General features: G+C 52.6%; 12 protein-coding genes across 12 annotated transcripts; 8 read left to right on the top strand and 4 right to left on the bottom strand.

Annotated features, from left to right (window-relative positions):
- Positions 1–68: 68 nt before the first annotated feature.
- Positions 69–1,482, bottom strand: BD324DRAFT_626923 (hypothetical protein). The gene has a single exon (XM_022015944.1). The coding sequence runs from the start codon at positions 1,395–1,397 to the stop codon at positions 156–158; it is 1,242 nt and encodes a 413-aa protein (XP_021870785.1). The 5' UTR covers positions 1,398–1,482; the 3' UTR covers positions 69–155.
- A 939-nt stretch (positions 1,483–2,421) lies between these two features.
- BD324DRAFT_626925 (hypothetical protein) lies at positions 2,422–3,263 on the top strand. Its single transcript, XM_022015945.1, has 3 exons — positions 2,422–2,672; positions 2,908–3,030; positions 3,084–3,263. The coding sequence occupies exons 1-3, from the start codon at positions 2,512–2,514 to the stop codon at positions 3,100–3,102; spliced, it is 303 nt and encodes a 100-aa protein (XP_021870786.1). The 5' UTR covers positions 2,422–2,511; the 3' UTR covers positions 3,103–3,263.
- A 900-nt stretch (positions 3,264–4,163) lies between these two features.
- Positions 4,164–4,406, top strand: BD324DRAFT_626929 (hypothetical protein). Its single transcript, XM_022015946.1, has one exon. The coding sequence runs from the start codon at positions 4,199–4,201 to the stop codon at positions 4,355–4,357; it is 159 nt and encodes a 52-aa protein (XP_021870787.1). The 5' UTR covers positions 4,164–4,198; the 3' UTR covers positions 4,358–4,406.
- An 814-nt stretch (positions 4,407–5,220) lies between these two features.
- On the top strand, positions 5,221–6,208 carry BD324DRAFT_608786 (hypothetical protein; the record flags this gene model as incomplete). Its single annotated transcript, XM_022014122.1, has 4 exons — positions 5,221–5,451; positions 5,560–5,625; positions 5,677–5,764; positions 5,817–6,208. The coding sequence occupies 4 exons, from the start codon at positions 5,221–5,223 to the stop codon at positions 6,206–6,208; spliced, it is 777 nt and encodes a 258-aa protein (XP_021870788.1).
- Positions 6,209–6,654: 446 nt separating this feature from the next.
- Positions 6,655–7,383, bottom strand: BD324DRAFT_681488 (hypothetical protein). Its single transcript, XM_022019122.1, has 4 exons — positions 7,277–7,383; positions 7,049–7,159; positions 6,891–6,989; positions 6,655–6,831 (listed from the first exon to the last, which is right to left on the bottom strand). The coding sequence occupies exons 1-4, from the start codon at positions 7,324–7,326 to the stop codon at positions 6,780–6,782; spliced, it is 312 nt and encodes a 103-aa protein (XP_021870789.1). The 5' UTR covers positions 7,327–7,383; the 3' UTR covers positions 6,655–6,779.
- Positions 7,384–7,485: 102 nt separating this feature from the next.
- Positions 7,486–8,967, top strand: BD324DRAFT_626935 (semialdehyde dehydrogenase). The gene is made up of 3 exons (XM_022015947.1): positions 7,486–7,685; positions 7,742–7,987; positions 8,116–8,967. Exons 1-3 carry the CDS (start codon positions 7,637–7,639, stop codon positions 8,928–8,930), a joined length of 1,110 nt encoding a protein of 369 aa, XP_021870790.1. The 5' UTR covers positions 7,486–7,636; the 3' UTR covers positions 8,931–8,967.
- A 46-nt stretch (positions 8,968–9,013) lies between these two features.
- Positions 9,014–10,737, top strand: BD324DRAFT_626938 (phospholipase C/P1 nuclease domain-containing protein). Its single transcript, XM_022015948.1, has 7 exons — positions 9,014–9,235; positions 9,286–9,456; positions 9,529–9,646; positions 9,689–9,777; positions 9,829–9,859; positions 9,907–9,984; positions 10,040–10,737. Exons 1-7 carry the CDS (start codon positions 9,166–9,168, stop codon positions 10,662–10,664), a joined length of 1,182 nt encoding a protein of 393 aa, XP_021870791.1. The 5' UTR covers positions 9,014–9,165; the 3' UTR covers positions 10,665–10,737.
- A 2-nt stretch (positions 10,738–10,739) lies between these two features.
- BD324DRAFT_591028 (SNF2 family N-terminal domain-domain-containing protein) lies at positions 10,740–15,155 on the bottom strand. Its single transcript, XM_022013795.1, has 18 exons — positions 14,152–15,155; positions 13,807–14,113; positions 13,610–13,768; positions 13,400–13,572; positions 12,914–13,360; positions 12,764–12,874; positions 12,687–12,729; positions 12,615–12,650; positions 12,555–12,566; positions 12,375–12,516; positions 12,190–12,335; positions 11,858–12,151; positions 11,510–11,817; positions 11,426–11,468; positions 11,263–11,385; positions 11,202–11,215; positions 11,020–11,163; positions 10,740–10,970 (listed from the first exon to the last, which is right to left on the bottom strand). Exons 1-18 carry the CDS (start codon positions 15,056–15,058, stop codon positions 10,840–10,842), a joined length of 3,540 nt encoding a protein of 1,179 aa, XP_021870792.1. The 5' UTR covers positions 15,059–15,155; the 3' UTR covers positions 10,740–10,839.
- A 523-nt stretch (positions 15,156–15,678) lies between these two features.
- BD324DRAFT_651208 (beta-lactamase/transpeptidase-like protein) lies at positions 15,679–17,422 on the top strand (the record flags this gene model as incomplete). Its single annotated transcript, XM_022018292.1, has 5 exons — positions 15,679–15,864; positions 15,903–16,159; positions 16,197–16,372; positions 16,422–16,696; positions 16,748–17,422. 5 exons carry the CDS (start codon positions 15,679–15,681, stop codon positions 17,420–17,422), a joined length of 1,569 nt encoding a protein of 522 aa, XP_021870793.1.
- A 387-nt stretch (positions 17,423–17,809) lies between these two features.
- BD324DRAFT_580063 (trehalose transport-related protein) lies at positions 17,810–19,734 on the top strand (the record flags this gene model as incomplete). Its single annotated transcript, XM_022013424.1, has 6 exons — positions 17,810–18,008; positions 18,047–18,367; positions 18,409–18,581; positions 18,619–18,940; positions 18,993–19,341; positions 19,392–19,734. The coding sequence occupies 6 exons, from the start codon at positions 17,810–17,812 to the stop codon at positions 19,732–19,734; spliced, it is 1,707 nt and encodes a 568-aa protein (XP_021870794.1).
- A 114-nt stretch (positions 19,735–19,848) lies between these two features.
- On the bottom strand, positions 19,849–20,952 carry BD324DRAFT_651210 (hypothetical protein; the record flags this gene model as incomplete). The annotated part of the gene is made up of 3 exons (XM_022018293.1): positions 19,849–20,607; positions 20,648–20,804; positions 20,852–20,952. The coding sequence occupies 3 exons, from the start codon at positions 20,950–20,952 to the stop codon at positions 19,849–19,851; spliced, it is 1,017 nt and encodes a 338-aa protein (XP_021870795.1).
- A 122-nt stretch (positions 20,953–21,074) lies between these two features.
- BD324DRAFT_651211 (hypothetical protein) lies at positions 21,075–22,173 on the top strand (the record flags this gene model as incomplete). Its single annotated transcript, XM_022018294.1, has 3 exons — positions 21,075–21,644; positions 21,686–22,070; positions 22,109–22,173. The coding sequence occupies 3 exons, from the start codon at positions 21,075–21,077 to the stop codon at positions 22,171–22,173; spliced, it is 1,020 nt and encodes a 339-aa protein (XP_021870796.1).
- Positions 22,174–22,757: the final 584 nt, after the last annotated feature.

Here is a 22,757-nt window from a genome sequence, read left to right on the forward strand (position 1 = left end):
GGAATAGAACGCTGCAGCTTGAGCGTGGCACATGCCTCGTCACAAAAAGCAAGGATAGCGTCTTGCATCATCCTTGCAAGCAGCCGGCATGCGAGGGGACGAGCTATGTAATTCACTCTAAGCAGCTGAATCTACCTGACATCAACGACTGCTTCCTATGCCGTTCCTCCGACCGACCTCTGCACACTGGCAGGTAGATACGACGACAATCTGCTCAGCATGGATGACGGCTTGTCTGACGCCGGCGAGGACCCCTCGTTTCTTGAACTGGAATCACCAGTCGTCGATAGCCCTAAGAAATCTGGTGGTATATCAGATACCAAACTGGTCAAGCCCTCTCGCGTGACCTTGGCCGGCGTGTAGGTGGTCATTGTGTATTTTCCAGACGTATCGATGGTCTCCAACCCTCGGGTACCATCATCTTTCTGAAGAACCTTGGCGATTCCATCAGCGGCCTTTTGCCAGGCTTGGGCTCTCAATTCCGTCTCGACAGCTTGAGACATGCCGGTGAGGAGACTAGGCAATACTTCCCTTTTGAACGTTTCTTGTTCTTCTGTTGTCCATGGCGTGCCTTGAGGTTTGCCTCGACGCGATTTGACCCATTGATCGGCCGTCTCTTTCATCCGCCTGGAAATCTCCGTCTGTGTCAATGGAGCATTGGTGGTCGATGCTTGATTCGTCATTGTAGTCGCTGGACCAGAGCTTCGTCCTTGCGTCTGAGACGCCGACGCGTTTGACGTTGATCGCTTGTCGATCGGATCTCTCTCGTTCAGACCTTTAGCCACCTGGATTCCGTAGTTTCGATTGGCACCCTGAAGACTCTTGATGAATCCTCTGAGACCATCCTTGTCCCCTTTGGAATGCAAGTCGGTAATCCTCGATTGAATGGCCGACCCAGCAGCGGACCCCGCTACAGTGGGAGCTTGCAACCACCGATCGTTCAGCTCCGCTTTTTTAGCTGCAAGAAGACGTTTTTGGCCTTCAGTCAATGATTCGGTCGTCTGTTGTCCTCCGCCAGAGGATTGCGTCGTATGCTCTCCTGCCGTCGCAGCGACACCGCCGCCTCGGTCTCTCCCCATATCCTCGGATAACGTTCGACCAGCTGAAGTTGCATCTGTCTGCCCTCCGCCTTGGTTCCTTGTGCGCTTGGCTCTGGTCCCATCTTCTGACAAAGTCCTGTCAAGCGTCCTCAGGGAAGATTTAGGTTTCTTCATATGTGCAAAGTACCCATTGATCTGATCGGCCACTTTCGAGCTGACACCGGTGACTTGATCGATCTTGTGTATCATTGGAGCCTTGGCCATGAGCTTGCTCTTGATTGCGCTCGTGGCATTGATGAGTTCCTCGTTCAGTGTGCTAGGATCAACGGTTCGAGCTGATGACATGACACTAGGCATCTCCGCTTTTGGATTTGCAGCTTCCCAGACATCCCTCAGTTGGCTCAGGATGTAGTTTCGAGCGGTCCCTTCTTCCGTAGTATCCTTTCTTGCTTTACGAGCTAACGTCATGATATCCTGCATGTTGTCTTTCCAGCCGATGTAGTTGGTGAAGGCCTCCATGTGACTCTTGGGTCCCGCGCGAGTGTCTGTATCTGCAACAGCGGAGGAGCTTGCGGTATCAGCAGTGCTGGTATCTCCGCCTCGAGACGACTGTGCGATGACAGAGCGAGAATCTGCAGGTGGCAGGGTGATTTTTGAGCCTAGGTCTTTGGCCAAAGCCAAGGTCTGTGTTCTCTCGGTTGGGGCAAAGCTGACACTCTTCTTGCTTTTGCCATTGTGGCTCTGAGCAATATATCTCGGATCAATGATACTTGATGCGTCCATCTTGGCTCCGGCTCCAGAACTGACAGTGTCCCCGATAGTCGTCTTGGTGCCGCTTGTGGGAGCCGACATTGTCGTAGTCGCCATGGTGCGGAAGTGATATGTGGGCAGTGGCGAAAGATGAAGCCTCTGATTCTGACCGTTTGTACAATGAGAGCCTTGAGGGGTAGGGTCGTTGAGGTAGGCCCTGTCCCGTTGGGCTCCTAAGCTGTTAGGTTCCGCCTGTGAGTATGCTCTGATTCAAACGTCTGTCAAGCGCGTAAAAGAGACAAACGATGTGGAGAGCGGTGGCAAGACGACCTAGTCAGCGTATATGTGAGCCAGACATTCAGATACCTCTCTCCTTTGACGCAGATCCCTTCATCAAAGGATAATCCATGATCGCCACATCTCATCAGAAAGCTCTTACAATTTGATCGCAATGTGGGGAGGTCTGCTGCATGGAGTCTGCGAGTGCTCTGCAATGGCATGAATGTAGACAGCGCTGGACAGGTTGGCTGTCGCTCGCTGTCTACATGCCATGGTAAGAGGCTCGAACAGTGACAGTTATTATGCCACGTCATGCACCATTTTTCGCCCACGATCCTCGCCTCCCAGCAAGCAGCCGAGATTCCCTACTGTCTGAGACGAGGCAGGACTTTTCCTACAATCTCACCTGTCCACGGCTATCCATCTGCACTTTCCTCCCATCATGGCATCAGGACTGGTCGTAGGTCTCGGTCTTCTGACTGCTGGATTCGGAGGACGCTTAGCGTGGAGGTATCTCTCGCGGGGAGCGAGTCAACAGTTTGTCAGAGGTGGATTCAAGAATAAGATGGATGAATCGGAGGCTTTGCAAGTCCTGGGGCTGAAGTGAGTGAGGCGTCGAATGGTTTACGCGTAGGATGGTAGGAGGGAGTTCGGACGGTACTAGGGCGCTTCTCAGGACGCTGTGATGCCACCCCGATCGGACTCTTCGAGCCGAGCCATCTTTCATTTATTTACTGTGTGCTGTACGAAATCCTAGCTGACTTGAGGTCTCCGTCACCTTCTCTTCTGCGATGGCCCCTCTCCAAATCGATTCTTCTTTCTGTCAAACGTCTATCAGACAACCTATCACTGAGAAACGTTTAAAGGAGGCCCATCGTCGACTCATGTTGGCCAACCATCCAGATAGAGGTGGATCACCTTATCTAGCTGGAAAAGTCAACGAAGCGAGAGTCATGCTAGAGTGAGCTTTCTCCAAAGCTGGAACAATTAAGGAGCTGCTGACCTTTTGTGTAGCAAATCCATGCGAAGATAGCGAAGCAGACTCCCTTCCTTTGAGTGGGAACAATCCACTTCTACGTGTCTTCGTCTTAGCCATCAGACAACGAAACTGCCTAACCCTTGTTGTATTCCACAGACGCATCCCTTATATTGCCAGCTACAGGCACTCGCATGCAACACGACTCCGCTTCGACCTGTCTACGGCTTCCATCACGCTCCAGGCTGTAACCTCCCCGCACTTTGGGCATCCTGACATGATGCTGACGTTCCGCTGGGATCCCTCCCTCCTCCAGCCCGAAAGGCCATGATTTTAGAGGAAAGCCGGTCCGTAAGTCTAGCGTGACCATGTGCTCCTATCCTGACCTATGCCCAAAGGCCACTCCTTTACATCCGGGTCATTGAGTACCTGTTGACATGTTGAGCCAGATTCAACAGGTCGACGGGTCATATCTCGGCTCATTTGCTCGCTAGCGCTGTCTTGGCGTGCAGGCTTAGGCTTGCTGGGATCACTGTGCAGCGGCAATCATTCACTGACATCTAAGCCATGACCATACGACCAGGACAGAAGGATTGAAGACTCTCGACTCACCTCCTCATACCTCCTCCTCACCTGATAATGAGCAGAGCTATGCTCCTAATTGAGGGATTGGACTAGTCTGCTTGTGGTTTCCCGTAGCAGACACACTCCCTTTCGATCATATCATCTCTCTCTTTCGCTTAGCATGACCTAACTTTACAGCCACCACCAGCACCACCACCACAACCTCGTTTCAAACTCCACTAGGCACCCAAAGGAGTCCATGATATGGCTATAATCGCCATGACCAACATCCCTGAGCCGTAGTCGCTATATTGACATATACAACCTTGGATCGACAATCAATTCACTCCCTTTCTCCAATCTCAACCGCGTCTCTCTCTCTCGCTCACCCCCAATCCCACTCACTCCCCTTGACTACGAAACATCCTCAAAAACGTCGTCTCAGCGCGACGCCCATTCAGAACACACCCATTGGGCACTTCTAACTATAGTACCTTGAAACCTCTCTGTCGCCCAAGCGACTGACAATTCCTTGTGGCTTCCCGTCGTGAGTCGTCATCTTCGCGTCGTGGTCGTATGGTGTCACTCCATGCTTTTTATGATATACACTTGGGGACGTTACCCACACACAGTATTGATTACCATGGGATACGAGAGGATTCATCGTCGTACTCACCCCCACACCCCTCTCATTTCATTGCGCTCCCCGCACCGATATAGCTGTAGACGTGGCAATCATCCTTCTTAAAGGATCACATTTTGGAGAGTTGAATTGACGCCAATCCTTTTCATTAGACCATTCGATAGGCTACCGTTCTCACGGCCGTTCAGTCACCATCTTTCACTCTCCCTCCAAGGTGAGCATCACTCTTTGTCAACAGATCCGCAACATCGACCTCTACATAAAACCCCCCTTTTCCTTTCTCCTCCACTTTCACATCCCAAACCTCCAGCGTGTCACTCCCGTCATCCTACGCCGTGCATTGCCCTCGTTGTCATCACGAGGCGAGAGGTCATCCTCTTCTGCTCCGAGGAGTCAGCCCATATACACATGATCATCCTTTCAATGACACGTCTTATTACCCCTTTGAAACTTGCCGCTCTTGGATCTCTTGGACCGTCTGTGGGGTTCCAGTGATTGTCTCCACGTCCTCGCCACTTCACTTTCTCAATCCCATCCTTCACCCCTCCGATCCCCGTTCGTATCTCTGTGGGCCCCCCTCTCAAGAGTGGAATCGTGAAAGGGGATTCCTTCCCATTCATCCCTTGTCTCATTCTCCAAGCAAATCTGATCACATTGACCCCCTCCTTATTCTTTCCCCCGAAATCGGCCGTTTTAAGAGGATTTGTTTGGTTCCAACCTCGACTCCTTTCTCCATTATCCTCTTGCCACCACTGTATCAGCTACATCCTCAGAGCATCGCGGCGGGTCCTAGACGAATCGGCTGATACTGGTCTCTTCTCACAGCTACCTCTGATTTCGCGTCGCCACCCAACTCTCCCGCCTAATCACCCCGCGACACCTCGCTCAATCTTTGGGTCATGTCGTATCATCCAGCCGCCTCCATCTCTGCCTCTCGTCCTGGTGTTCAGCCCTCGCTGAGCACCATCATGGTCTCCACCGGCCTTGGCCAAAGACCAGCCCTGATCGTCGAAGAAGGACAGGCTGACGGACCTCGGATCGTTGATGAATCAGACCATGACCATGATCTGTCCGCTATGATCTCCCCCTCGGCGACTTGTCCACCTCTGGCCGTTTCTGCACCTATCAACAAGCAGCGGGCTCGCTCGAGACTTTACCAGCTTCAAGAAGCTCAGCGATTCGCTTGGCAGCATGACATCGTGAGTCGGATTTGTCCCATGGACGTTGAGTCTCTTGCCTTGTTCGCCACCCGTTTGTGTGCATGACCACACGTCCGTCAGTGGATCGAGCTGACTTGTGTCTCACAGTGCCACCATCCTAAGCATGGCTTTTGTATCAGACCGCAGAGCGAGGGAAGTGTCTACTGTACGGTGGTAAGTCGGGAGTAAGCTATGTAAGAAGGACTCGCTGACATTCGTCCTCAGCATTCATGCTTCGCCATCAACGATGATGGAAACCGATGTGGCAACCTTGTGATTGATCCCACTGTCAGCCGGTACTGTAGCTCCGGCTGTGAGTTCGACGCCCTCAGAGGATCATTGTCACACACTAACACCGATCTCAGGGCATAACGAGAATCGTCGCTACTCTCATGTCGAAGATCTCAAAGCCGCTCGACGAGCCCGCGAGTCAATGTTAGCCAAAGAGCGCGAATCCGAATTGGCCGAACGCGTCTCCTACTTCTCGACACATTTTTCAAGCGCCCTCGAGTCATCATCCTCTCAATCCTCCACCTGCTCGTCCTCTCGGACAGGTCCTTCGTCTTCTTCTTCTCCCATCTCCAAGTCCGAGTCCCTCGTCCCTGAGTCCGATAAAGACGGCTCAGCTCGCGGCACACACAGGCAACGCTCGACCAGCCTCGAACACGAAAGGGGATGGGGAGCACACGGTATCGACAAGTGGTGGGTCGGTGACTGGAGCAGAAAGTTTGCTCCCAGTGCCCCAGCCGGACAATAGCCTCAAACTCCTTCATGTGATCTACGCAGTCAACGCGATCCGATCATCAAATGCGATCGGGACGTTCTCTCTATCGGATTTGATGAGACTGCGATTCAAATCAAGGCTGTACTTATACGATATTTCCGCTCAACATGTCTTTTTTCTCTCACTCCGATTAAGTTGTACGATACATCGACACAATTGGCGACACACGAGGTCCCATCGTCTCCTGATTCCACACGCCATTCAACGAGTGGAACATTTCGAACGTTTCTTGCGACAAAACATGCGTTGTATAATATATCGTCCTCTGGAGATTGGACAGGTCCAACTCCTGCCGTATATTGGGAGTAGTCTACTATTTTGTATATAAGATCAACATCGTCGACGCACTACGGAATCGAGAGTTGTAGACTGAGGTTGTCCTCGTACTACATAATATGTATCGATAGCGATCCGTCCATGCCAGGCAGAGCCGAACTGCATGTTTGAGCTACGTCGTTCAAATCAAGATTTTGCATAACCATCTGCCCATAATACAAGGTATATTCGAGTCTGCGACTCTGATCCGGATCTAGCCTATCACGCTTTAGCTCATCAGTCGGGGGAGGTTGACAGTGATCAGACCCATGAGACCGAGGCTGGAGATTCCATCGTGAGCGCCATTTCCAGGACGTCGTCTGAGAGGTCCACCACTCACCCGATACCCATGAGCGGCGATTGCATATCCTTTGGCGCACGCAGAGGAGACGAGCCGACCAGAGTGATGACAGAGATGATGAGAGCAGCGTAGACGATCCTGCGTGTGTTGGAAACGGACACGTGGAATCATGCAATGTTCTTCAAAGCCACACTCACAGTGGGTTCTTCAAGAACATCCCAGCTCCTGATCCCATCATCATGGTGTTACCGAAGAACGACTTCTCTTCTGCCCATTCTTGAGTCAAGGGGAGGTGGTAAGGGAACAATCTGCCAGTTAGATCTCAGCATGATCATCTTCCCGACTCTAGATGGATGGAAGATGGTCCAGTCTGAGCAAGCCAGACAGGAAGCAACACACTGTCATGGATTGGAGAACAGACTCACTGCTTGGATTTTGGGTCTGCCTTGTCGAATATGGGAGCAGTGACTGACATGGTGCTGAGAAACCTTGCTAGACGATGAATCAGAATGTGAGCAAAGGTGGATCCACGAAGAATGCGATGGAACTCCCTGAACCGGAAAACCGGGTGATTTTCAAGGAGCTCTTACGTAAGTGATCTTACCGAGAAGATGATTTGACTTCTCGACTCAAGCAGCTATACATTCCTAGAGACTTGGCTGCAGCAAGCAGTCGCAGGAGACTACGACCAGGTCGCAAAGCATACAAGAGAGCTGCACCCTCTACATCTTTCCTCATAGACGACCGCTCCTCGATTCTCGAATCTCGCATTTAAGCTGCGCAGCATGCCATCCCAAAATTCACCAATCAAGGTTGGAATCCTAGGGGCGACAGGTCAGTGTCACCGATGATCACCCATAGCAGAGTCTCATTATTGACCGCTTCCACAGGCACTGTTGGCCAAAGGTTCATCCAACTCCTCGCCGTCCATCCTTACTTTACGATCCACGCCCTTGGAGCTTCGTCCCGTTCAGCGGGACACGAATATTCCAAAATTGTCAAATGGAAATTGGGCACTGAGATCCCAGAGCACGTCAAGGGCATGGTGGTGCAGGAGTGTAGACCGGATGCAAATGGATTCGCGGAATGCGGTGTGGTGTTTTCAGGGCTAGATCACGATGTCGCTGGGGAAATAGGTGGGTCGAACGTGAAACAGCTTAAGAGTTGCTGACCTGTTGATTCCCTCTCATTCGCTCACTTGACCTGCGCGTTTGGCTGTCTCTGGCTGATCTCCCCACTTGATACCCCCTCTCTTCACCTCCAGAATTCGCATTCCGTGCTGCTGAGCTCGTTGTCTTCTCTAATGCGAAGAACTACCGTCGTGACCCCGTTGTCCCCCTCATGGTCCCACTGGTCAATCCCTCCCATCTCTCCGTCGTCAATCACCAGCGTACGACTCTGTCACCGCCGACGAAGAAGGGATACATCGTGACGAATGCCAATTGTTCCACCACAGGCCTTGTTGTCCCTCTGTATGCTCTTGAGAAAGCATTTGGACCACTGGAGACCGTCATGGTCACTACAATGCAGGCAATCTCTGGAGCCGGGTACCCCGGTGTCTCCAGTCTGGATATTATGGATAATGTCGTCCCTTATATCGGTAGTGAAGAGGAGAAGATTGAATGGGAAACGTCAAAGATTCTCGGGGGCGTCACGTCTGATGGACAAGGATTCGATTTGCACGCTTCGGATCCCATCAAGATTTCAGCATCTTGTAATCGAGTGCCAGTCATTGACGGGCATACTGGCTGTGTCTCGGTCAAATTCAAGAGACATCCTCCGCCGAGTCCAGAACAAGTCATCCAGGCGTTCAAGGACTTCCGATGCGAGGCCCAAGACTTAGGCGTCCCATCCGCTCCGAAACGCGCCATTGTCTATCTTGACGCTCCAGATAGGCCTCAGCCGAGATTAGATCGGGATCTGGAGAATGGAGCTTGTGTCAGTGTGGGAAGGGTCAGACCGTGCCCGGTACTGGATGTCAAGTTTGTGTGCTTGATCGATAATGTCAGGCTGGGGGCGGCCACTAGCAGCATCATGAATGCCGAGATTGCAGTGGAAAGGGGATACATAGAGGCATAGCATTCACGGGTATGCACAAACCATAGATTATAGACAGCCAGTTCTGCTTGCCACTGTTATTTTGCCGCAAACGTCATTTTGCTCGTTGTCTCACTGCTGCACGTTTGAGCCTCTTGTTGTCTCGGCACCACTCGTGACGAACCCCCCAGAGCTCTTAGAGCAGGCTTGACGTTCGAGTCGAGCATCCATACATACGTGCAGAGATTCCTCGTCCCCTGTTCACTTCAGTATCACCATGAAAGCCTTCACTGTGGCCTTCGCGGCGGCTTACCTCTTGCCCGGCGCGCTGGCTTGGGGTGCAGCCGGTGTGTACAGTCGAACGCGTCCCTTCTACAGCTGACCACTCGCCATCTAGGCCACGAGATTGTCGCTACTATCGCTCAAATTCACCTTCATCCTTCTACCCGTCAAAGGCTCTGTGAGATCCTCCCTGAACGGTCGAAATGTCACTTGGCGACCGTAGCTGCGTGGGCAGATACGGTCAGGAGGTATTATCCTGAGACGGCACCTATGCACTATATCAATCGTGAGTGTGCTGATTGCCTGTCGGAGAATTGTCAGGCATCCCAGGGAGCCTTGCTGAATGGATTGTCCGTAGCCATGTCGGATCACCCATCCGATCATTGTGAATACGGAGAGCACGGCTGGTTGAACGAAGACGTCAATGTCTTGACGGGGATCATGAATGAAACGGCGAGAATCATGGCTGGGCAGGGGTAAGCTAGAGTGTTTGGATTGACCTGACACCTCTTCTGCAGTGATATCCCATTGCGGTTCCTCGTCCACTTCATGGGTGACATGCACCAGCCCCTGCATTTGACAGGTCGAGACAAGGGAGGCAATGGCGGTGAGCGATGACCAATGCATCATCGATTCACAGCTGATGGCTTTGAATCAGCCATGTTCCTGTTTGAAGGGCATCAGCGAAAGTGAGCTAGCTGGACCTCCCTGCGCTACCGCTGACGTTTATTCTCAGTCTCCACTCCGTTTGGGACTCTGGCCTCATCACCAAGAAGATCCGAGAGATCAGTAACTACACCAGTCCTCTCCCTTCGTGCGTCAATCAACTACCCGTTGTACATCTATGCTAACTATGGATCGTTCTCCAGGCGCCAGATCGAGGACGCGCTCCCCGGAGCCATTTTTGACCCCTACGTCCGTTGGATAGTCTGGGAAGGAATCCGTCAATGGTGGCGGGATGAGCTTCCCGAATGGCTCACTTGTCCAGCGGATGGGGATCCATTCCCTCATTCGTCCATCTCTGATATCCCCGCTTCGACGCCCGACTATTTGAAGAACAGAATCTCCAGGACGGCGTTTTCAGCACTCAACGCGGTCCTTCCTGCTTGGATCACCATCCCATTTCAGCTCAAGTATCCAGTACAGATGCACGAAACGCATGGATTTGCAGATCAATTGCTGTCAACGCATCCTGCCATCTTGAACGGATCAGTCGTGTCGACTCTGAGCCCAGATCCTCAATTGATCAAACCCGTCATACCTGCCTGTCCGTTTTCTTGGTCGAAACCGATCCATCAACTCAACTGCGATATCGTCTGGCCTAAAAACTATGTCCCAGGGAGACACATTGAGCTGGATACGAAAGATTACCTGGGTAGAATCGACAGTGAAAAGACCTTGGAAAAGCTCTTAGCAATGGGTGGAATCAGGTTAGCTTCTATCCTCAATACCATCTTGGGAGACGAGACGGCCGCTCTCAACCTTGCTTACTAGGTCTCTTTAACGTTTGTACACGTCCTAGTCAGCCGAATAGGTCGGTGCCTAAATCATGTATAAGTATGGATCTTGCTACATGTGAGGATGTTGCATGTGCTTTTGCGTGCGTAATGGCTATGATACAAGAATGTTGCGGACCTCGTGACGCGCCTACGCTGCAATGTTATGATCCCTAGTACACCTCGTCCTCGCTGTCCTCCTCGTCCAAACCAAAAATCTTCTTAATATCCGCCAATGTGGCCGACTTGTCCCGTTGAGCACCGCCCGACAGAGAAGCATTCACCAGCGCTGTCTTTGAGCGCTCTGAGGCATTTGATCAGATCAGCCTCGCCAGATCGCCCAAGCCACTCACGTATTTTCATGATCCTCTTCTCAACCGTCCCCTTGATGATGTACCGCGTGATGTAAACTGACTTGTTTTGACCCAACCTGTGCACACGATCGATCGCTTGCTGTTCTATCGCTTCATTCCACCACGTGTCCATCATGAACACATCTAGTGAGGTCAGTATGAGAGAACAGCAAATCACGCACGATTCGCCATTGTTCTGGGAAAGAGATGTCAGCGATCGTCCCGAAACAACACGCAACTCACAAATTCAAGCCCACACCTCCAGCTTTGAGCGAGATCAGTAAAATTACGGGATCCTTGGATTTTTTGCCAAACTCGTCAATGGTAGCTGCACGCTGAGCCTGCGACATGGATCCATCGAATCGACTGTGCCATGTGAGCCATCGTTGTATCAAATCCCACTCACAGCCATTGGATACCCGCTTTAGTCAAGACCGGCTCGATGAGATCTGGTCCACGGTCAGCTCATACCATACTCGGCAAAGCTCACCTAGGAACGAAGTGAACTGAGAGAAGACCAGAGCCTTGAAGTCCCCCTCTTCCATGCGCATGGTCTCGAGCTTCCGGACCAAGGCACGAAGCTTTGTACTCGACACGAGGTCCACTTTGCCCAAAGACACTGATCCTTCGTCTCCATCCTCCGCCCGGGCCCCTGTGATGGGGTTCAGGCGTTTCCTTCGGCGTTGAACCGATCTGAGATCCATAGCTTTGTAAGGTCCTTGACCGCATATCGGACAATTTGCAGGTTTCCCCTTATCCTCGCAAGAGCCGATAAAATTGACAATGCAGTCTTGGCACCTGAAAACGCATCAGTGCTTACACCGCCACGGTTGCGCACCCTCTGTGATAGCACGGTAACAGGACCTCGTCAAAGATCTCGCTGGCGCATATGAAGCACTCGCTGGAATCTTCGGATTCACCGATTTCCTTCAAGACCTTGAGTGCGTATGCGGTCTCCGTTCCGGATTCGCCAGGCGGTTTCGCGTCCACGCCTCCAGCATACATGGCGATCATCTCTTTGATGGAGCCAGTTGCATCGCCATTCGCCGTGTCGAGGAGGCGATCGCCCTCTTCCTCTTCATTTGCACCTTTGCCGAGGACAAGAAGAGGATGATCGACACATTGACGCAGTCTACTCTGTAAGCGATATTTCGTGGCGTTCGAACGCACTTCATGAGCATTGCCAAAATCGAAGTATAGTTCGACATGGCCTTGCCCTCTGCGTCAAGCTGGATGAAACGCCGCTTGGCCCGATCTTCAAGTCGTTTGTATATCTGTCTTTCTGGTCGTGAAAAATCCAATACTTGAACATCGAGCTGAATGGTCTCAGGACTGTCCTCTGAATACGAACGTACAGTTTTGGGGGGCAGCTCTACAATGAGGCGACCGTCCTTGTCGCGCATTGTTTTCTCTCGACGGAGCAAGCAGGATTCCAGAATATATTGCACCACGTTGAGGGCTTTCGGGTCATGATTGAGGAATGGCACGGTGACGAAACTGGGTTTTATTAGCTAACGTGTACTGGACAGTCACACCTTCTGAAGAAGCTGCAGGAGTGTCAGCAACGATCAGCTCAGGATCACATCGTGACTGACGAATAATGGCCCCATGGCTCCAATCGCAGAAAGTGTCTGCTGTCAGTCATGGCTCACTGAACCGGGACTCACAACAAGGAGTAGAGATCATCAAGTCGATTCACGATGGGCGTGCCTATTTGATTAGCTGTCCAATGCAGTCAGCTCACCTGTCAGCGCCCAGCGCCGCTGTCCCTTGAGTTCAAAGCAAGCTTTGGACACCAGTGCTGTCCGATTTTTGATATTGTGAGCTTCGTCCAGGACGATCCGCAGGAACTCGTCTGTGATGTGCTTCAGCGAGAGGAGGTGAAGCAACTTACGATCATAGATGCTACCGCCCTCATACGACGGCTTATCCTTGATCTTGCGCCACTTCTGAAACTCGCTCGCAAGCGTCCCATATGAGGTGATGACCACATCCACTCGCTTCTTTCCCTCTTGACCTAAGATCCGGTCGATATCCTGACGTTCATTGCCATACCACATCATGCTGGTCATGCTTCCCTTCTCTCCCATCTTGCCCAGTTCTTCATGCCATTGCGCTGCAAGCGAGACAGGACACACGACCAGTGTGGCCCGAGGGGCTACGGATGGAGTCTTCGGAGCTGTGGCCACAGCTCGCCATTGGTTGGACAGAGTTACCTGCTTGAATTTTGGTCGTTTGGCATCAGGTTCACCGTCGGGGTCGGCTGCTGGGCTCTCAGCTGGAACGTCTCCGACACGGTTCGAATGCATCAGTGATGCCATCATACAGGTTTTGCCCATACCTGATGCGATCAGTTCACAATTGACGAGCCATGACCCACCCATGGCATCTGCCAGAATCCCTCCCTTTGAATGTGTCTTGCTCGTAGGAAAGGTCAGACTGAGTTCTCCGCTGTAAGGATTCCAGTAAAATTTTCGGCCAGGATCAATCTCATCATCATCGTCTACGATGGTGATCGGCTCGCCGGCCGCGTGCTCAGTACGGAAAGCGTACCTGACAGCTTAGCGACACTCGAAGCGATTTGACTCACTCTTCCCACAGCGGATGTAGACTCTGCTCCCTGACGGATTCGTCCCCTTTCTCTCTCGCTCTCATCCAAGTTAAAGCTTGCTTTTGGTACGGTCGGAGCGTGTAAAGGAATGTGCTAGGTGGATCAGTCTCCTCGAGCTTGGTGTCGCCCATCTGGGCCCTGACATGAATGAGCAGTTTCATCAATGTGCCACTCACTTTCGATAGATTGTGTCAATCTCATTCATCTGCTCCTCGTCCAACCTCTCCGCTTCATCGCCACTGTCCTCTTCGCCCTCATCATCGTCGCTATTCCTCGCGGAACCCTTGTCTTTCGTTTTACCCTTGCCGCTACCGGAGGAACTGGCTTTTGATGGTGACTGACTACGACGAGAAGGCGTATTGGCTCCGGAGCTAGCTCGTGCAGCAAAGTGCTTCAGCGATGCCTCGTTGATCACTGCTGAGCCATTCTTCTTTTGCGCCATGAGCAGGGCATTGGATTGGATGGCCTTGACGCCAATGCGACCTAGAACCATTAGCACAGATGTCGGTCGGCTGGCTCACCGAACAGCAGGCCAAGGGCGTCTTTGCGCTTCCTCATTGCTTCTTCTTCCTCGGTCTCTTTTTGTTCCTGCCAGAAAGTGCCCACTCCTTCCCTGCCGTCCTTGTCAACCTGCTCAAAAGCCTTCGCAGTGAGGTATACCTTGACGTTGAGCAAGATGGTAGCACCAGTAGAAAGCACAGGAGGACAGTCAATGACGTGACCTCTCAGCTCGATAACGCCAGTGTCCAACAGGTGAACCAAGAAGCCAGCCTCGCCGACCGACAACCGGCCAATCTCAAAGCCACGATCGTTGCGGAATCGAATGATCTGATCGACAATGGGCTTTGACGGTGGCTTCTTCGGGACCACAGTGGCCTTTTTGCCTACCCCCATGGATCCCAGCGTCACCTGCTTTCCCGCCATTGACTTTGCCTTGCTATGGACCATTTTGCCATTAACAAGTCTGGCTGGGCCGATCTTCTCAACAACAGAGCTCGTCTCTTCGACGATCTTTTTGGGTTTCGGGCGTTCGAAGACGACTTTGGAACCTGGCACACAGTACCCCTTCCCTTTCGATAATGACCACCCTTCGCAGACAAACTCTCCCAGATATCCAGTAAAGTCTGATGGTACGGACTTGCTCCTTTGCGAGGATGTGTGGCGGCTCAAGGCTGGCCGTTTGGGCGGAGACTTGTAAGAAGTCGAAGCCGGAACAGTCTCTGGCTCTGGAGACCCGAAGAACAGAGGGCTTGCCTCTGCTCCATTCTTGCTGACATAGGAGGATGGACCCGCCGAGTGCTCTACAGATGAAGTCGGTGGCTTGGTAGAGGTGAGCTTGGATGAAGTTGGAACGGGTGTGTCATCCTCAGAATCGGATGATACGGGAAAGAACAAGGCTGGCTCATCTCCTGGCGCCGACCCAGCCATGTCGTCGCTTCTGGGACTGAGCACTTGAGCTCACCACCACGTCTCTGGTTCGCAGATCGATTCATGTCCGGCGCGTCTCAAAATATTGAAATGTGACTGTGGGAGAGTAGAGTCAACTGGAAATCTGCGGCGAGAACCGCCCGCTCGAGCGGCAAGCTATCCTCTTCTCGGGACTATGTGCCGAGGGTCGACCGGGGCTATACGAACCCGACAGGAGGCACACGCAGGAGGGGGAGAGCCAGGCCCTTTTCCACAAGGTTTGAGGTGTGTGAGCGCAACGGAGTGAGATGCTTGGGCGAAGGGGTGGCGAAAGGCACAGATGATGTCAAAAAAACCCTTCTTGCTACACGAACATGCGGATCCCGTTACGCTGCGCTATTTCTGCGCGGTCCTGTGCATCGTTGGCCTTGGAGGCGTGAGCACAACTGCGTGCAAGACACCAATGTGCGATGATGGATTTTCAGATCTGAGCCCGGTGAGTCAGCCAAAACAAGAACAGAGTTAGCATCCTACATCACGGGATCTGTATGGATTGCGTGGCCCAGATCTGATATTTGGTGCCAGGCTTTATACTCAGCACGACTTTCATGCATCTCTGGAACAGGCAGCACTAGTCCATCATGACGGATACGGTGATCAATGATGAGCTTCTCGGGCGCATCCAACGAGCATTTGAAAAGCTTCAGACTCCAGGACTCGCCTTGACTGTAGTTCACGGCAAGGACAGCGGGGATGGCATACGATGGAATTCCCAGATCGAGACTTGGGGTCGTAGGAATGATCAAGGGGATCGATTCGATGGGCAGGTGAGGACGTTCCGTGTGAGGCGAAGCTGATTGATTAGACCATTTTTGGGATTGGTTCTATTTCAAAATTCTCCGCTGTGTTGTGTGTCGGTCTGTTGATTGATCGGGGTACAAAGATCGCGGATGGAACGAAACTCTCGTGGATGACAAGGGTCAGAAGTATCCTTCCGTGGTGGGGTATCGGACCGTATCGAGAGGATGGTGAAGCGTTTGGGTACGATACTGGGCAGGATGCCACATTGCAAGATCTCGCCGGGATGAGGACTGGTATGCCTATACATCTGGCCGCTAGGAGGTATGTGGTGTGTTTTGGGTGCGTTAGCTGACAGCAGACCCATCGATCCTGAAGCTGCCCTCCGAAATCAGCGACATCTTCGTTCGTTCGCTAAGATGCGAGAGACGTTTCTCTATAACAACGAGAGCATCTATGCGTTGGCGCATATTGTGACTGTATTCAGCGGGACTCGTTACCCTGAATTCGTCAAGGAACACGTGTTCGACGCCCTTGGTATGCGATCGACGGGCATGGACTCTCATTGGGTTCTACAATCTGGCAGGCCACACCATCATTGCCACTGACGGATACCAAAGACGTTTGGTGGCTTCTGACTCGGGGTACACCCGCGGCTTGCCAGAGTCGAGCGGCTGGTGGACCGACACTGACGGCAAGTGGCTCTACAGTGGAGGAATCTCCACAACGGCAGATGACCTTGTCATCTTCACGCGAGAGCTGTTGGACCCTCGTGTCCTGCCCAAGGCTGCAGTCGAGAGCATCTTGACTCCGCTGACTTGCATTCCGTCCCATATCGCATTGATACCCGGCTTTTCGACAGTATCGTACGGCGGGGCAATGCTCCACTTGGTCTAACATTCAGGCGATCAGATTGCGATGCACCCAGGCAGCATGGTCGGTCAGTCCTCGGTCTTCGTACTCTCCCGCTCTCTCAAGTTCGGGCTCTGGGCATATGTCAATGAAAGGGGCATTGGAGCGAGTATTCTACCTGCGCTTTGGCAGACTATATTGGACTTTGTATGCGGTCTTTCGGACCAAGGGAGACTGAAAAAGCTATCAGCAAACCCTCCAGCTCGACCTCTGCCCGATCTGCCGGCATTCGAGGCTCGTGATCATGAGACACAGCCAAAGGATCTCGTGGGGATCTATCACGATCCTGGGTATGGTACCATGACACTCGAATCGTTCACATCGGCTCCGGCGGAAGATCAACGAGCCCTTGAGCTCGGATGCAAGGGCGCGGGTCTCGATTTGGATCCGAAACGGATGCTTTTCGTCAAGCACGGCGGTTTCTTCGTGCATCGCGTGGTCTTCCATCACGAGAAGGGACTCGTCTATCGATGGATAACCTTTCTTTGCGCAAGATCAAGCGGGGATTATATTGCAGACGTAACAGGGACCGGTAGAGCGGTCTTCGTCCTTGGGGATCGGCCGGGCTTTGGCATGTTCGATGGTTGGTGCGACTTGCTTGGGGCTGTCAAGGTGGCACCATGTGAGGACGATGTGGCAGCCCGGGCAGAGACGTGGTATGATAGGGTTGCGTAATTCGAAAGTATCGAATTCCCCCGTCCGGAGTAGCTTCGGTGCTCCTCTCGGGGGAAAGCCATGCATAGAGTTCTCATGATGCGCAGGCAGAAGGAGAGGCCAAGAGCGATCGAAAGTTTTCTCGGGGGAAGCTAAAAATAGACCAACCACCACCTGGCGGCTCACCGGACCGCAGATCTCCCGTAATTATCTCTCACCCGTCACCCAGGTGGAAGGTATGCGCTGGATTCTCGGGAAAAAGATGTACGGATGCCTCGGTCCAGGTTCCGGTCTAGATGGAGCATGTGGAGACTACATAAAAAGTTTGGCATGTGTTTTGACTATTTACCCCGTGGACCCCTTTCATCACTGGATTGATTCTAGTGTACGCACACACACACACGCATCATGGCTCAGACTGAGCAGAAGACTGTTGGACTCGCCGCGTTCCAGGCAGAGGGCCTGACCGAGGTCGACCCTTACCTGCTGGCAGAAGGATTCCAGCTCATCGGGGCTGAGAAGCAGGCACACTTTAGACAAGCTTTCCGACAACACTGGAGGGCAGTGCTATGGTCGATGGGGTTGTCCGTAGCCCTGATTATGGATGGTGAGGGAAAAATGTAGATGGAATTCTGACGTGGGCAGGATACGATGGTGCCGTGTCTAACGCATACTTTGGTCTTCCCTCCTTTCTCGACTACTTTGGCCACGACGCTCTGGTCAAAGGGAAAATCGTGAAGAAAATCGATGTCAATTGGCAAACTGGTCTTCAGCTGTGTGGTCTCCCCGGTGGTTTCCTTGGTCTCTACATTTGTGGATGGGCACAAGAGCGATACGGTAGTCGAAAGACTTACATGGGTGGAATGGCTTTCGCTTTCTGCTGTGTGCCACTCTTCGCCTTTGCCCAAAACTTGCCAATGCTCCTCGTTGCTGAGGCTGTCAGTGCTATTGCATGGGGAATCTTCAGTGAGCTTACCATGGGTCAGGATAACGACTGACTTTGGTAGACACTCTCTCCGCTTCTTATGCCGCCGAGGTCTGTCCGATCCAGCTCCGAGGATACGCCATGGGTTTCATCTCTTTCTGCTGGGGTTCAGGATCTTTCATTGCCTCTGGTGTGAACCGAGCTGCGCTCGATGTTCAATCCCAATGGGGATGGCGAATGGGCTACTGCGTACAGGTGAGAGGAGAATCTGATGACATGGCTGACGATCCAGTGGCTCTGGCCATGCCTTCTCCTTCCTCTCGCCTACTTTGCACCCGAATCCCCATACTGGCTCGTCCGACAAGGCAGAGTCGACGAAGCAAAGCAAGTGCTCACTCGCGTTGCTCGACCTGGCTACTGGGACTCTCGAAACATTGACGCATATGTGGCTGTCATCAAGCACACGGACGACATTGAGCGAACCGAGGCGAAATCATCGAGCTTCTGGGAGATGTGGAGAGGAACCAACAGGCGACGAACATTGATCGTCATGGGCGTGTTTGGCTGTGTGCCCGTTTTCTCCGGTACAGCCATGACAGCTTACGCAGTACAATGTGAGTCTCACGCGAGCACTTTGAGCATCTCGAGCTGAACTCGTGCTGCCAGTCTTTGAGGCTGCGGGAATGAAGACCAAAACCGCTTTCAACTTCAATCTTGGGATTGCTTCGCTCAACTTGGTTGGGTGTTTCCTCGAATTCTTCATCATCAGACGACTTGGACGTCGACCTTTGATGATCGCCGGACTCGTGATCCTCGGCCTCATGCTTCTCCTCATTGGAATCTTTGGTTGTATTCCAGAAACCAAAGCCACGAGGAACGGTATCGGAGCTTGCTGCGCAGTGATCAACCTCGTTTACCACGCATCTGTCGGACCTTTGACCTACACGTTTGCTCCTGAGATCCCTGCGACCATGTTGAGGGTACGAACTGTCGCTTGGGGACGTGCGTTCTACAAGTGAGTCAGACTGTTGCTTGTTGGATCACTTCCACTGACCCCTACCATAGCATTGTCTACAATGCCACTGCTCAATTGACCCCTCGAATGGTATCCGATACAGCATGGAACTGGGGTCCCAAAGCCGCCTTCTTCTGGTTGGCCTTCAACGTCACTGTCACCATTTGGTGTTACTTCTGTCTCCCTGAGACCCGCAACCTGTCTTATGCGGAACTTGACATCTTGTTCGGAAACAAGATCTCCGCTAGGAAGTTTTCACACGTCAGAGTTCAGGACGAGGCCGCTGCAGGAGATGGAAAATTCGTTCCTACCGAAATCGAATACGCCGATGGTGACCAGAAGAATGCCGAGCAACTCGACGAAAAGGCGAGACCAACATACGAGCTCTCATAGATATGGGAGTCAGGTTGAAGGCACGCATTTGCGGTTTATTAGTATATGTATAGGATGCGTCACGCTGCAGTAGCAGATGGGGTACAGTTCATGGCTGAGCGGACTCGTGCAGCTCTACGCTTCACAAAGTATATATCCGTCCCCTAGCCTGTCATTGTTGCCGTCGATACCACCCCACAGGACTGGGCCGACATCTGAAGCGGTAGCGGCGAACCAACCGCGCTCTCCGGGATTGCCACCTGTCCTGTCTACCCTGACCTCGTCCCATCGGTTGTTGCTCGGGTCATAAGTCCAGACATCAGCATAAAAGTTTCCAGCTGCATCGTGTCCACCCGTGGGTGACGGATTGCCTTCGCCGAGGAACGTGACGAGTTTGGACGATTTCTCCAGGGCTAATAACGCACAGACAGATCGCGACCCAGGCCCCGCTGGTCCATCCACTGATTCCTTGGGAAATGGTCTCGTCTCCCACTGTGCAGTAGACAAGGAGCCAGATGTCAAGCTCAACTCGATCACATCAATCTCGCCTCCGACTTCTGTCTTGCCGTTGTACCCTCCGAACCGCCAGATCTTGCCGGCGGCATGGGCTATGGCACTTCCTCCTCTTGGGTCTCCAGGAGCATCCGGCAATTGGGTCCATGCTCTGGACGAGACGTCGAATGCCCAGAGATCCTTGAACCTGCTACCTGAGGCTGCTCCTCCACATCCACCGTGAATGATGAGATGAGTCGAAGTGGACGTCGCACAGTGGTAGGATCGAGCTTGGGGGAAGCTCGAGGAGGTAGGCTTGAGCAGGGACCAAGAAGAGGTCGAGGGGTCAAAGTTGTAGACTGCTCCTTGTTCTTCCAGAGGGGTCATTGCTTTTCCTCCTCTCTATTGAGGTTAAGTGACTACCCGCCAGGGAACCACTCACCCCGCCGAAAACGTAGATCTGATTAGAGACTGTAGCTGCAACGTGTCCAACGCGAGGTGGTGGAATGTCGCCAGATCCGGGGACCTCCTCGTACTTGCCGTCCTGGATGCCAATCTTATGGACGACATTGTCGCAAGGCTGACGAGGCTGGATCTCACTGATGATTGGTTAGGACGGTGATAGCTTTAGCACGCCCCAACTCACCCGCCAAAGATGTAGGCTGAATTCTGGATCACGGAGATGGAATGAGAGGACCGGGGCAGCACTTCGGCTGGAATCTTTGTCCATCGGAGGAGCGTTGACATGGAGTATGGCTAGTGGATGATGTAGAAGGGAGCAGGGGTCATTTTATTAGCCGGCCAGGTGAAATGACCTCACTGGTACTCCTACCGCAAAATCCTCCAGTCTTCCTGCGACGAGATATATGATGGACGATCGGCTGGAATTCCTGTTACCCCTTGAGCCAGTGCAGGGTCAAGAATACGTCTTTCGTCACCATGTTCCTCTCAAAGCAGAGGTAGCGGTACAATACTGGTCACGTCGAGATGGCAAGACTCAGCCGCCAGAGCACCTGCTCGTGTTCATATTGGGTGAGCGCCCTTTACCGCATCAGCTTATGATAGGCAATCCCGGCTTGTTAGGCTACTATCCGCCGTTCCTGTCACACCTACACTCCATACTTCCTCCGACCCATGCGATTCTATCCACCTCAAACATCGGTCACTCCCCTTACTTGAAAGCCCCTGATATTCCCCTGGACCTCGATGGGCAATTAGCGTCCAAAGTCGAGCTGGTTCAGAGCTTATCGGCTCATCTCTCAGCCTGGGCACTCAAGGAAGGAGTTGAGAAGCCTAGATTGTCCTTGATAGGTCATTCGGTTGGCGCTTGGTTGAGCTGTCAAGTCAAAAAGAGGCTCCCAGAGCTTCTGGATGCAGTCTTTTTGCTGTTTCCGACGGTCGGGTGGATTTCAGAGACTTGGAACGGACGGACATTGTGGGTGGGTGCAATTGACATGTTCACCTGGCTCACTGCCTCTAGCCAATCTTCCGCTGGCCGACGAGACAGTTATTACCGACCCTGGCGCCATTACTAGGCCCCATCTTACCCCTCACGACGTTTCCGCCGACGACGCTGACACTCCTGCGGTCACCGATAACCATAAGGCACTGCTTGGACCTCAGCGTGTCTGAGATGGAGGTGATCAGAGATCCTGACCTCGGATGGTTTTCTGAACAGGCGATGTACGAAAGCGCAGACTCAACAGAGACCTCCCAGGCAGTCCGAGGGGTGTATGGCATTTGGTCAGCTGGGTCATTGGACGGGTCGGTCGGTCGAGAGGGACGAATGGTCCAGGATGCACTTGGCGGGCCTCATGGGGGTCGAGTCAAAGTCCTGCACAAGGTCCCTCACGCTTTCTGCCTGAGTGAGTGGTCTACCATCGGGGCCGGCTGACGGATCAAGCCCTGGAACATTCAAGGGTTGTAGCTGAATCGTTAGCGGAGTGGCTGAAGAGCCGCCCATTGTAGCCGTAGCATCGATACACATCCAGGCTCAGGGTATGTTGATACATTCGTCTGATTTCATCTCGTCTAATTGTTGTGATCTCAAAAGAAAAGAGCCCAAAGAGTGATTGACGTTGGTGGTCGTCTCGCAGGACCAAGGTGTGGGTCGTCATTGGAGCGTCAAAATAAAAGTCCCAAAAAGAAACAAAAGAGGGATTGTGTTGAGTTGGTTTGTTTTGATACAGTAGATGGAGAGTGGATATAGATGCTCGTGGTCAATTTACGGTGATGTAGGGAAACATTGATTGAACCTATTGCAAGTTTGACTGCTGGTTGGCGTAGGTCATGTCTTGAGTGTAGATGTACTGAGGCTGTTCGTACTGTTTTGGATACGCCTGAGCCTGAGCTTGGACGTGATACTGCGTCTCGGTATACTCGTTCGAGTTGGAGGAGAACGTGGCGGTGCCCAAAGGAGCGGCCGGCGTGAGCGGAGGGACGCCGAGAGGCATCACCATGTGTTCCGAGCCATCAGACATGGCGGGCGATATCGTCATACCTCCAAGGGACGAAGTGAAGGGCCCGAGAGAGACATCGGATTGCTGGCGGGA

Source organism: Kockovaella imperatae, assembly GCF_002102565.1.
Source record: "Kockovaella imperatae strain NRRL Y-17943 chromosome Unknown BD324scaffold_7, whole genome shotgun sequence".
NCBI lineage: Eukaryota > Fungi > Basidiomycota > Tremellomycetes > Tremellales > Cuniculitremaceae > Kockovaella > Kockovaella imperatae.

What these genes read in the sequence shown, in the direction of transcription:
- BD324DRAFT_626923 (XM_022015944.1), bottom strand. Translation starts at nt 1,397, where the DNA reads ATGCCTAGTGTCATGTCATCAGCTCGAACCGTTGATCCTAGCACACTG.
- BD324DRAFT_626925 (XM_022015945.1), top strand. Translation starts at nt 2,512, where the DNA reads ATGGCATCAGGACTGGTCGTAGGTCTCGGTCTTCTGACTGCTGGATTC. An exon ending in TTGCAAGTCCTGGGGCTGAA is followed by an intron (nt 2,673 to 2,907) that starts GTGAGTGAGGCG and finishes AACGTCTATCAG; the next exon opens with ACAACCTATCACTGAGAAAC.
- BD324DRAFT_626935 (XM_022015947.1), top strand. Translation starts at nt 7,637, where the DNA reads ATGCCATCCCAAAATTCACCAATCAAGGTTGGAATCCTAGGGGCGACA. An exon ending in TGGAATCCTAGGGGCGACAG is followed by an intron (nt 7,686 to 7,741) that starts GTCAGTGTCACC and finishes CCGCTTCCACAG; the next exon opens with GCACTGTTGGCCAAAGGTTC. An exon ending in CGATGTCGCTGGGGAAATAG is followed by an intron (nt 7,988 to 8,115) that starts GTGGGTCGAACG and finishes CTTCACCTCCAG; the next exon opens with AATTCGCATTCCGTGCTGCT.
- BD324DRAFT_626929 (XM_022015946.1), top strand. Translation starts at nt 4,199, where the DNA reads ATGCTTTTTATGATATACACTTGGGGACGTTACCCACACACAGTATTG.
- BD324DRAFT_681488 (XM_022019122.1), bottom strand. Translation starts at nt 7,326, where the DNA reads ATGTCAGTCACTGCTCCCATATTCGACAAGGCAGACCCAAAATCCAAG. An exon ending in GCAGACCCAAAATCCAAGCA is followed by an intron (nt 7,160 to 7,276) that starts GTGAGTCTGTTC and finishes TCTAACTGGCAG; the next exon opens with ATTGTTCCCTTACCACCTCC. An exon ending in ATGTTCTTGAAGAACCCACT is followed by an intron (nt 6,990 to 7,048) that starts GTGAGTGTGGCT and finishes CAACACACGCAG; the next exon opens with GATCGTCTACGCTGCTCTCA.
- BD324DRAFT_626938 (XM_022015948.1), top strand. Translation starts at nt 9,166, where the DNA reads ATGAAAGCCTTCACTGTGGCCTTCGCGGCGGCTTACCTCTTGCCCGGC. An exon ending in TTTGAAGGGCATCAGCGAAA is followed by an intron (nt 9,860 to 9,906) that starts GTGAGCTAGCTG and finishes GTTTATTCTCAG; the next exon opens with TCTCCACTCCGTTTGGGACT. An exon ending in TACACCAGTCCTCTCCCTTC is followed by an intron (nt 9,985 to 10,039) that starts GTGCGTCAATCA and finishes ATCGTTCTCCAG; the next exon opens with GCGCCAGATCGAGGACGCGC.
- BD324DRAFT_591028 (XM_022013795.1), bottom strand. Translation starts at nt 15,058, where the DNA reads ATGGCTGGGTCGGCGCCAGGAGATGAGCCAGCCTTGTTCTTTCCCGTA. An exon ending in ATTGACACAATCTATCGAAA is followed by an intron (nt 13,769 to 13,806) that starts GTGAGTGGCACA and finishes CATTCATGTCAG; the next exon opens with GGCCCAGATGGGCGACACCA. An exon ending in TTACCGTGCTATCACAGAGG is followed by an intron (nt 11,818 to 11,857) that starts GTGCGCAACCGT and finishes ATGCGTTTTCAG; the next exon opens with GTGCCAAGACTGCATTGTCA.